Genomic DNA, 11651 nt, shown 5'->3' on the forward strand with positions numbered 1-11651 from the left:
TTAATCGACATCCCATGAACATCTAATCCCATTGTTTCATTTGATGGAAGAGACCTAAACCTCACATCATAAAGCCAATTTAATTGCCTGGTGTTCTTTTGCTCTTAGAGAAATATAAAATGTTGCAAATATCATGGCCATACTCCTGAAATCTCACTCAAATTGTTACTTTTTCATTGGCTTTTCACCTAAGTAGAGCAGGTGTTTCTTCACTACTGAGGATATAATTGGCTCATTGAACTCCTTGGAGCAGCATAAGCATACAAAGACAACTGAAGTAAAATAAACACACAATATAGGATAATGAATAGTATTATGATAACCATCCAATATCCATTCAATTGAGAATTATAGCAAGCAAATCAGAGGTATCATGCGAGCCTCTGAGTCAAAAAGGTTGATGGTCCAGAAGGAGCAATCCTTTAGTAGATGCTGGAAATTGGCCCAAAATTTATACCAGTCAGACCCCAGAGGAGCAGTGATGCGAAAGTGTGTGAAGTACTGGGGAAGACAATCATTGAGGAATTCAAGCACTTCTGTTTTCAGCCACAATGGAGAAATACGAGGTGAATTTACACCCCTGTAAGAATTAACTGATACAGGCCCAACAGATAAATCACTAGCTTTCCATGTTTTTTACTATGGGGAAACAATGTCTGACAGGCAGGAAAAAAGTGGGAGATCCCACAATTTCCCTGGTTCAGTGATGGGAATGAATAACGCATTCCTGAATGAAAGTACCTGAAACACACAGCCTAGACCCAGGTCACAGCTGAGGATACAGGATCTGAGCAAGACCAGGATGGTTCAAGCAGTCTGCAAAATATACCAGATTGGATTGATCTGTGTAGATTTCTTTCTCAATTGTCTCTAAAGTGGTGAAGGTGTCACTACTCTGCCAAATTCTAATCAGACATCTATGGGTGTCAAACTGAGGCTGGGGTGAGTACCACATGAATGGATAGAATAACCTCAGCAGAAGGAATAGTAATTGTTCCTACTAGTTAAAAAGGAAAATGTTACAAACTACAAACAGAATTTCCAAGCAAGGTATTCACAAAGGTGCATACAGCTTTTAAAAGCAGGTCAGAATTACAAAAGGATGGTTAAAAACAGAGAGAGAGAGAGAGAGAGAGAGAGAGAGAGAGAGAGAGAGAAATTCCACCTGCTTATTATTTCCCTAAATGGACACAATACTTGAAGTTAGGTCAGTCTGAAGCCAGGAGCTTCTTTTAGGTTTTCCACTTCAGTGCAAGGCCCCAAGCACTTGGGCAATACTTGGCTGCTTTGCAGGCACATTGGCAGGGTGTTGCATAAAAACTGGAGCATTTGAGACTCAACCTACCACCCATATGGGATGCTGGAACCTATGACAATAGTAGCTGTACCTATTACGTCATGATGCTGGCCACAGGGCTCATCCTTAGAAACTGACCGAAATTCACCATCCTAATTTCTCTTTACAAGGACTAAATCCAATTAATGACAAGCCCATATTTTTTTTGTTATTTTTCACATTTTATTATTGCTATCATTTTACGATACAGTTCCATATTCCCTTATCCCCTCCCCAGCTCTCCCTCCCCCCAGTTCCTTTATATCATTACTAACATATAGTTCTTCATATTCAGTCATATTTTCATTATTGCGGGCATGGACAATGGCAGAGGGTCCAGAATCCTATTGTCAAAATACAATATAAACAGTTTCACTGTAAGTCCATCTTTGTCTGGAAACAGAGATGCCGACCACACTGCATCCTCACATCTGGTTGTTAGTCTCCCTTACGTAACTACTGTACATTCCCTTAAATGAAAAGTCATGATACAAAATCAACAATAGAAAGAAAAATAGAAATTTACAATGCCATGAAGTTAAATGACATGTTACTAGATATGACAGTGTCCGTTACACAACTACTATACCTTCCCTTAAATGAAGAGCCACAAAACAAAATCAACTTCTGGGAGAAAAAAGAAATTAACAACACCAAGAAGTTAAATAACATGCTATTAAATGTATAACGTGTAGCTGAAGAAGTGAAAATCAAGATCCTTCTTGAAGAAAATGATGCCACTGTATGATCTACGAGTCATTGAATGATTTAATCAGAAGAAAGTGTTTTGAAGAGATGAAACCAATAGACAACAACAAAACCCAATGATATAGTTTCTGCTGATCTTTGTTGGAGTGTGTCTCCTCCCAACAATAAACAGATGGGTTTTGTTTTTTAATCCAGTCTACTAATCTATGACGTTTGATTGAGCTTAAGCCATTTACATTTAGGGTTAAATATTCATAGGTGGTACTTTGGTCCTGTAATTTTAGGAATGGGTTGTTCATTGATTTAGTCTTCTGTTGTCATTTTACTGGAATGTTCTTCCCACTTGCCTTTGGTTTTGGTAGGTGCTATTCATCTTTGTCAAGAGAACATCTTCAACTATCATTTGTAGAGTAGGTTTGGAAGAGACAAATTCTTTTAGCTTTTCTTTACTCTGGAAGAATTTTATTTCATTTTCAAAGATGAAAGAAAGCTTTGCAGGGTATGTTATCCTACGTCGACAATTTTTTTCTTTTAGAATCTGGAATATGTCACTCCATTCTCTTCTTGCCTGTAGAGATTCCTGTGAGAGATCTCCTGTGAGCTTAATTGGCATTCCTTTATATGTCAATTGATGTTTTTCACGTGCACATTTTTTAACGATTTATTTTTATTATTTTTTCATTGGAAAGGCGGATATACACAGAGGAGAGAGAGAGGAAGATCTTCCGTCCGATGATTCACTCCCCAAGTGAGCCGCAACGGGCTGATACTATGCCGATCCAAAGCCAGGAGCCTCTTCCGGGTCTCCCACGCGGGTGCAGGGTCCCAAAGCTTTGGGCCATCCTCGACTGCCTTCCCGGGCCACGGGCAGGGAGCTGGAAGGGAAGCTGGGCTGCCGGGATTAGAACCGGTGCCCATATGGGATCCCAGGCGTGCAAGGCGAGGACCTTTAACCACTTGCGCCACCTCGCCGGGCCCCACGTGCACATTTAAGGATCTTTTCCTTATGTTCAATTGAAGAGAGGTTGATAATCATATGTCTTGGTGAAGATCGCTTTTGATCAAGCCTGTTGGAAGTTCTGTGTCCCTCCTGGATCTTGTTTCCCAATTCTTTCTCCAGATTAGGGAAATTTTCCTTGATTATTTCATTAAATACATTTGCAAACTCAGCTTCTCTTTCTGCTCCTTCCGGGACTCTCATAACTCTTATATTTGGCCTCTTAATAGTGTCTTTCAATACTTGAATACTCTTTTTGGCCTGATCCAACTCTGCTTCCAGCTTTTTGTTTGCTTCCCCCTGGTAACAGGAGATATCTGCCAATTCTGATATTTTTTATTCTGCTTGCGTCATTCTATTTTGGAGACTCTCCACTGTACTTGTAATTTGCTCTACTGTGTTCTTAATTTCTGATATTCCAGTCTTGATTTGCTTTACCGCTTCCTTAAATTCTTTGAACTCTTGCATTAACTTCTCATTTTTGACCAGAATCTTTAAAATGAGTCTTAAGGATTCTGTGTCCCCCATTTTCGCAATGTTTTCCTCACTTAACTCTGAGGTTGGAATAGGAATTTGCTCCTTTGCAGGGGAGTTTTCAGTAATATTCATTGTGCCTTTGTCTCTTCTTTTGCTCTTGATCATTGTACTTCTAGTTAGCAGAGTCTTCTTGGGGCAGGTTTCTAAGCTGTGTGCCCCACAGGTCTACAATGCGATTTTACTTACTGCAGTTGGCACACAACTTTTTACTTGCAGCCACTTGTGCCACAACCTCCAGTGAGTTCCAGGTTTGGCTTCTTATGTCAGATATCCACCGTGGTCTCCACAGCCCCAGGTCTTGGCTCACCACTCTCCACCTCCTGTGATACCATGCTGAGGCTGTACTGTTGTCTCTACAACCTTTCTCCCTCTTCTGGTTGGAGTGGGATACAGGATTAAAGAGACACCAGGTGTACTATCTAGTTAGTTTGTTGGTGGTGCTGATCTTGTCAGAACTTGTTGGATGTTAAGTCTGGGTACCACACGGACCTGTTTTGACCAGTACGATGCCACAGTCAGTATTATTTTCCTGCGCAATCTCAGCGAATTCTCATGAGCTCAGCACATGCGCAGTTCACAGTTGTCCCCTGCAATCCCAAAGCTATTGCCACGGTGCGCAAAATGGCGCCGGATGTGCTACCACAACAGTTCTTGATCTGCTGGCTGTCAGATCCAAGGGTTACCCAGACCTGCCCTGGATGGAACCCGTAGAATGCCACATCGTTGCAGTTCACTGAGTCAGAAGTGAGCTCACTCCCCACTCAGAGCATGCTCAGTCCCCCTTGCCCTTTCCTCCTTAGGCAAAATGGTGAACAATTCAGCTCTAGGGGGCTGACTGGGCTATGAAATCCTTGCTGTTCTTGCACTGCCCACCTGGGATCTACTGCTCTGTCCCTGCTCCTGGTCAAATCAAATGGACCATCATGACAGACAGTTCCCCATCTGGGTTCACCTCCCAAGCTCCCAGTGAAAGTCCCTTCCCACCTGGTTGCTGGTGGAGTTTCAGCTGCTGGTGGAGTTTAGATCCCCATGCTGGAATATCATTCACTACAACACCACACTGCTGTGCCAGCTGCTTTCCTGTGTCTGTCAGTCTCCAGGTACCCCTCTGCTGTTGTTCTGTCCTTTCCTATTTCCTGAAATATGTCCTCTCTGCTTCATCCTGATTAAATGCTTCTCCGTCCATTTGAACGTGTCCTTACCCTATTCCGCCATCTTGATTATCCCCTAATGACAAGCCCCTATATTTTGATTAACTTAAAATATAATTTGAGAAATTTTCTGTTTTTCTCTAATTAACCAAAGGCCAAAACACAGTGTTTGACATTTAGTAAAAGTGTAACAGAAAAAATATCTATGGTTAAAACAAATGAGAAGAAACAATATTAGAAACTCAAAATTAAGAAATTCTTCCTAAGATATCATTGGTAGACTGAGATAATGATGCAATGATAAGTCACTACTTTAAAGTGTCTACAAACATTGTATTTCATGAAGACAGGGAAGTATAAAAGAAATCAAACTGAAATGCAGAATTGAAGAGAGCTGTGATGATATTTTATTAGAGAAGACCTATAGAATGACACAAAATACTAAACACAACAAAATGCAAATATTACAATAAAAACTGAGAAATTTGGGCCTGCTGCAATGATTCAATGGCTAAATCTTCACCTTGCAAGTGGTGGGATCCCATTCACGTGCTGGTCTTAGTCCCAGCTTATGCATTTCCCATCTGGCTCCTGCTTGTGTCCTGGAGAAGCAGTAGGGGATGGTCTGGAACCTTGGGACCCTGCACCCATGAGGGAGACCTAGAACAAACCTCTGGCTTCTAATTTTGGATTTTCTTAGCTCCAGCCATTTCTGAGTGGGCAAAGTACTTAAATATCTCAACATATTTTGTAATCATGTGCTTTAATATGAATTTTTTTTTAAAATATACTCAGGGAAAAAGAAAATACACGTCTTAACTCTCATATTTATCTGAGTTCTTCATTTTGTTTGGAGAAAATTGATGTTCCCAGGGCATAGAACTGTCTGTCCTGTTGATTTGCTTGATTTGACCAAGAGCAGAGTGGCACAATTGCAGAACCCAAGCAGGAGGTGCAGGAACAAGGTGGATTTCATGTTAGATCCCCATTGGTATCATGTTAGGTGCCAGCTTCAGTAATGAGGAAAAAGTTATGGGGCTGGAGGGACAACAGCAAGGCATGTGTATGCTGAGATTGGAGCAATCAAATTTCTGGCTTGACACATTTCAGTGGTCCCACACAAAAAACAGTACCAACTTGTGTCATCCTAGCTGTTCCACCCAAGACAGGACGAGGTAATCTTGATACCTAACCATCAGCAGGCCCAGACTTCCACCGGTGCCTCATCAGGTACCATTTTCTACACTGAGGAAAAGGCTGGGAAGGTGGTATGTGGCTGGAAGAACAAAAGTGAACTCCATATACACTAAACTGGGAGATAACCCATGTCTGGCTCAAAGCACTGCACTGTACCAGAGGGGGGAAAAAATACCAACTTGATATCCTACGGGTTCCACTGAAAATAGATGTTGGGGGCCTCCAGACCTAATGGCCAACAGGCCTAGACCTCTTCCATATAACATTGGGCGTGGTTTTGTGTACTGGGGAAAAGCTGTGGAGGGTGATGGAACTACAGTAAGCTGTGTAAGACCTGTGCCAGGAGAGAACTCAGTTCCAGCTCCACACATTGCACTATCTTCACAGGAAATATTTTACTGAATTGGCATTTCACTGTTTTCACCCAAGATAGGTCTGGCTGACTTTCAGACATAACAGCCAGTGAGTTCCATGAACACCATCATCGCTGACAACCCAATGATTTAGGACAGTTACTGTTTCCTTTAGCCTGGGCACTGCTCAAACTTGAAGTGGGAGAAAAGCAATGCAGGCAATGGTGCAGCCACAGAATTGGATCACAAGGGGCGGAAAGTAGTGAACCAACAGCGAGGACAATGGAAACTGGTGAAAACCCAACACAAGAGCCCAGATATAAAATGCACTGAAGAGAGTGACACAAGTGACTGAAAATGAATTTAGTTCCAAAGCCAATCAATAAAATCTACCAGTAGAGCAGTGGGCAAAAGAGCTTAGAAACTGACCCTAAGAAAGTACTCCACTAACCAGAATAGCAAAGACCAAGAGCAAAAGAAGACAGAGGGACAACATGAATATTACTGATGCCTTTCCTGCAAAGGAAGCAAAAAGGCATTATAAGCTTCAAACTTAACTGAGAAAGACATTAAGTAAATGGGGGTAAATAATTTAAAAAACTTGTTATAAAGGTTCTTAACAACAAGAAGCCTATGCAGGAGTTCAAGGAATCTAAGTGATATTTTACACAGGTAATAACAGCACTGAAACAAAATCCAGGGGTTGAATATTTTGGTTTATCTTTATGTTCCTTCCAAAAAGGTTTTTAATTTCGTCAGTGGCATGCAGGTTCTACAGTAGCAATGTTTACTGCAACAGGTTTTTAATTTTCTTTTTCATTTCTTCAGTAACGCATTGGTATTTCAGTACCATGTTATCTCACTTCATGTTGTTGTAAATCTTCTATTTTTATTCAGTTATTGATTGTTTTATGGCTTTTCAATAAGGGAATATATAGTAACTCTGTAATCATATCCAGATGTGAAGATACCATGGAGTATGCATCTCTACTTCCAAAGGAAACATAACTCTTAATAAAACTACGGAATCTATTTTGACAGTAAAATGCTGAACTGTGCAACTGTCCATATGTACAACATCAGGATACTCTTGAATAGCAGAATGATGGAATTGTTACTGTTTATGAGGGGCTATGCTAATGTAGCAACATAGGGAATATCTGTTGGGAAGAGAAAATAGCAGAAGGCAAAGGGGGAAATCTCAGTGCCTATGGAACTGCATGATAAAGTAATAAAAGAAAAAAATTTTAAAATTCTACCCTTCAGTGCCACTAGCATTTTGTTCTTTTCTTTTTTTTTTAAAGGAAACTAGGCTAGAAGGAAAGCAAAGCAAATATACATAAATAAGTAAAATTAAAATGATCAGTAAGAGGACATGGAAAACACTGCAAAGTAAACATTCCTCAACACCTGTAGAACACTCAGTAATGAAACTGTAAAGCATATATTTGTTCCAAGTTCTCATAGCACAAGCTACAGGACAAACACCTACAGGTCCGTTAAATAAACTTCAAAATGTTTGACCTGATTTAACCCATATGCATTTTTTTCCTCTGAAGATGTAAGGAAACTAGGAATCAGTTATATTTGAAAAAATCAGCACATTTGAGAAAATCAGTACACTTGAGAAAATGTACCAATTGGCATGGCACAGTGGGTAAATCTTTGTTTTTCATCGCCAGGATCTCTTATGGGCACTTGTTCATATCCCAACTGCTCTACATCCCTTCTAGCTCCCTACTTGTGGCCTGAGAAAATAGTAGAGGACAGCCCCAAACCCTGGGACCCTGCACACAAGTGGGAGACACAGAAGAAGCTCCTGGTTTCAGATTGCTCAGCTTGGGCAATTGTGGCCACTTGGGGAGTGAACCAGAGGATGAAAGATCTTTAAGTGACTCTTTGAAAAAGAACACAACCTTTCACCTTTTAACTAGTTGAACATTATAATGATGTGTTAGGCCTGTGACTATAAGGGAAACTGAAACGGTGTTATTGCATTGTTATTGTGCAGTACTTTTGCTCATTCTGGATGCAGGTTTCGGTACTCTGCTGAAGATGTTCATAATCATATGTTAGTGAACCATTCTATCTTGTGAAGCTTTTGTTTGTTCCGATATCCATGTAACAATAACCCCAAGGAATGACATTTCCCTATTCTATTATTTTAAGAACATTTTCAGGAGAAAACAGTATAACTTGCTCATCATATTTTTGGTAGAATTCGCAAGTGAAATCTCCTGTTTCTGGAATTTTCATGTTATTTGTAATGAAATATTTCACATCTTGTGCAGTGTTCAGATTGTTTCTTCTTGAGTCAGTTTAAGTTTGAGTACTCTATGACCATTCTATATTATTTGCTTCTTCATGGAAGACTGCATTATGTTAATGCAGATAATTTGTGCTTATGCTTTGCATTTTCTTTTCATTTTATAAAGTGGGTGTGTGTTGTTTTTGTTTGTTAGTTTGTTTTTTAATGAGGAAGATATGCGATTTCCTAAGCACATTAATAGGAAGCTGGGTTGGAGCATCTAGGAAGGGAACCAAAATATTAAATGATTTGCTTAATGGCTATGCCACATTTCCAGCACCTGCTCTTAAAAGAGCCTTTAATGAATTACATTGCATTCCAATAGAATTTAAAATGAACCTCCACTGAGTAATGTATTCAGCTTTAAGGACATGGCTTACTAAAGCTTCATAATTCTATTTGGTGCAGTTCACAAGCTGTCTTCTTTTGATTTGGATATACATACAGATATTATGTGAAAACTTTGATAAATTTTCTTGAGGGTCTGAACTTGGTAAATTACTGAGAATCAAGAGTCATTTTTTATTCAGAAAGCAGAACGAAATTCTTTCAAGAATCATACACACACACATACACACACACACAGAAGATGGCTTTGAAGGCTTTATTATAATCTATAAATATACAACCTTTTATATTCTGGCATCTACTTTCTAAAGAAACAACTCTTAAGTAAAGCTAATATAACCAATGAGGAATACACAACAAACAAACAAACCAAAACAGAAAACTTCTATCAAAATATGCAATTTCCACTACGGACTAGAAAGCTAATATTTACAAAAGAGCTGGAAGCTAAAAGTTTGCTTCTATAGAAATATCGATGTGTGAGCTTCTTCATTTGTCAGATTCCTGATAAATTCATCAAGCTTGAGTCTCAGTCTTTGTGTCAACGTATATCCGTGTTTCTTAATCCAGATTTCCAGAAAAGAGGGAACCAAGTCATTCAGAATCTCAAGTGAGATTTATGGCTCCCCATGTATCGATCCAGTGTGTCCCAGAACCTCAAGAAAACGAGTCTATCCAAATGACGTTTATGGTGGCTGAGTTCTAGCACGGTCACGTCCCATTTCTGAACATTTGGATCCAGACGAGTTTCTTCATACTTGAGATGGAAGGCTTTGATTTTGGCAAATATGTCGACCGGTGATCCATCAGGCAAAAGCCACGGCCAGCCTTTGAACTGCCAAGCGGGACCTTGCACAAACACTGCCACAACCCGGTCCCAATCTTGAGGCCTAAGTTTAAGCGGCTGATCCAGTACCTTATAAGGGACTGTGACACTGCTGTAAGCAGTGCCACCTGGTTGCATTTGCTCTTTTCTTCTCTGTATTAGAATTTCATCTTCTCGCCGACAACCCTGCTTCTTCTTTTCATCTGATGAGACAAATTGGAAATCCTGTAGAAGGTCTGTGACATTCAGCATGGTTATCAAAGACGTGGTAGCTGCAGGAATGATGATGATGGGGGTTCGAGAAGCTTTCTTGTGCTTCGTGGGAGGTCTTGCTTGTGAAAGCGGTCTTGGTACTGGCTGTGCTGCAGGTGTCTGTGTTCTGCGGGCAGATGCACTCTCCGCTAACAGTTTCAATGGCATACCGCGGTAGGTGCCCCTAGTGTCGATTTTGAAGCGTTCCGTTTCTTTTCCTTTGAACTTCTCCTGATCATATCTGTCGTAGGCGGCCGGGATAGGCTGTTTCAAACGCACTGTGGGATCCACTGGGGCTGCATTTGGAGCTGGTCGCCGTTCAGGTGCCCGCCCTTCTTCTCGGTCCTCCACAGCCTGAAGAATTGCAAAGATATCCTTTGCAAAAGTCTTTCCTGTGCTCTGTAAGATCGTGTTGCGTGTCCTCCACACTCTCTCCCTGCTGACGATCTCTCGGGTCACATCTGCCTCAGCATCTACAAAGCTCCTCCGCTTAAGGTCAGTGGTACCTTCATCCAGGTCGGTCTTGATCGTAGATCGTTTCTTAGCCATAATTTTGGCTTTGATTGCAGCAATTTTTTCCACCGTCATGTCTTCGGACAAAGACCCAATCCGCTCAGTCTGTACGACCCCTTCCTTATGGCCCTCCAAACGAGCAGCCAGTCTCTCTCTATCAAGACGTATGCATTCTTCATTGTCAAGGCGCGGTTTCTTGGCTTCTGCTACAACTGCATCTGCAGCTCTTTTGACTTGAGGACATCGCTGAAGACCTATCTCCAGGGGGAGGCTTCTATCAATACTTGCACACGTTGATGTCTCCCCGTAGAGATAGCCAAGCAGATCTTTGCGGTCCGGTCTTCTGACCACAGGAACATTTTCAGCAGCTGCACGGCGGACATAAACGGGATGAGAAAGGTGCACGTTATTCAGCAGGAACAGGATGCATTCCAGCGTGTAGTACTCTCTCGGCTGGCCTTTCTTCTCAGCCGCCCACATCACAAAGTTGGTTTGGACGTTCTTTGGCCAGGAGAGTGGCCCAAAGATGACTTCATCCCCCTTGACCACGATCTCCTTCTTTTCGATGGTGTACTGTCTCAGGATGCTGAGGACGTCCGGCATCTTGCCCAGCTCGCCCTCACCGTTGGTCAGGAATGTCCTATCTCTTCAGCACAAGTTCAAGGTTTATAAACGCTTGCAGAAAGGCAGGGGAGGAGGGCGTTTCCAGGTAGTCCCTTCACCCAATAAGGACACTTTGATTGGCTAAAAGGCACGCCTACTCCCGTTGACCTTCCAATCGTGTCAGAGGTCACAGGCCCTCTACAGCAATGGAAGGTATGCCTCAGGGCAGATAAGCTCTGGGTCACACCGCTAGGTGGCAGGCAAGAGAGCTGGGGCGATCTCCCACAGCTGCTCTGACACTAACTCCACTCTCAGGAGTGTAGAGGCTAGAATCCTTTTCTTCCCACATCCACGCCAAGGGTGAGTTAGTGGATGATGAGTGGGATCACATTCAATCTCTATATGACTTCTGGTAACAGGGACATGTGCGTGTTGAGTCTGCTGATCCTGGAACATGGTACATTTCTCCATCTTTTAGTGCCTCTTTAAACATTGAATCATTATTGGGTCTTCCACATCCTT

At 41.6% G+C, this 11651-nt stretch overlaps 1 protein-coding gene across 1 annotated transcript; it reads right to left on the reverse strand.

Annotated features, from left to right (window-relative positions):
- Positions 1-9533: 9533 nt before the first annotated feature.
- On the reverse strand, positions 9534-11129 carry LOC121156196 (parafibromin-like). Its single transcript, XM_040979778.1, has one exon. It carries the CDS (start codon positions 11127-11129, stop codon positions 9534-9536), a length of 1596 nt encoding a protein of 531 aa, XP_040835712.1.
- Positions 11130-11651: the final 522 nt, after the last annotated feature.

The sequence above is a fragment of the Ochotona curzoniae genome, unplaced genomic scaffold (assembly GCF_017591425.1).
Source record: "Ochotona curzoniae isolate NIBS_2020 unplaced genomic scaffold, NIBS_Ocur_1.0 contig_3303, whole genome shotgun sequence".
Lineage (NCBI taxonomy): Eukaryota > Metazoa > Chordata > Mammalia > Lagomorpha > Ochotonidae > Ochotona > Ochotona curzoniae.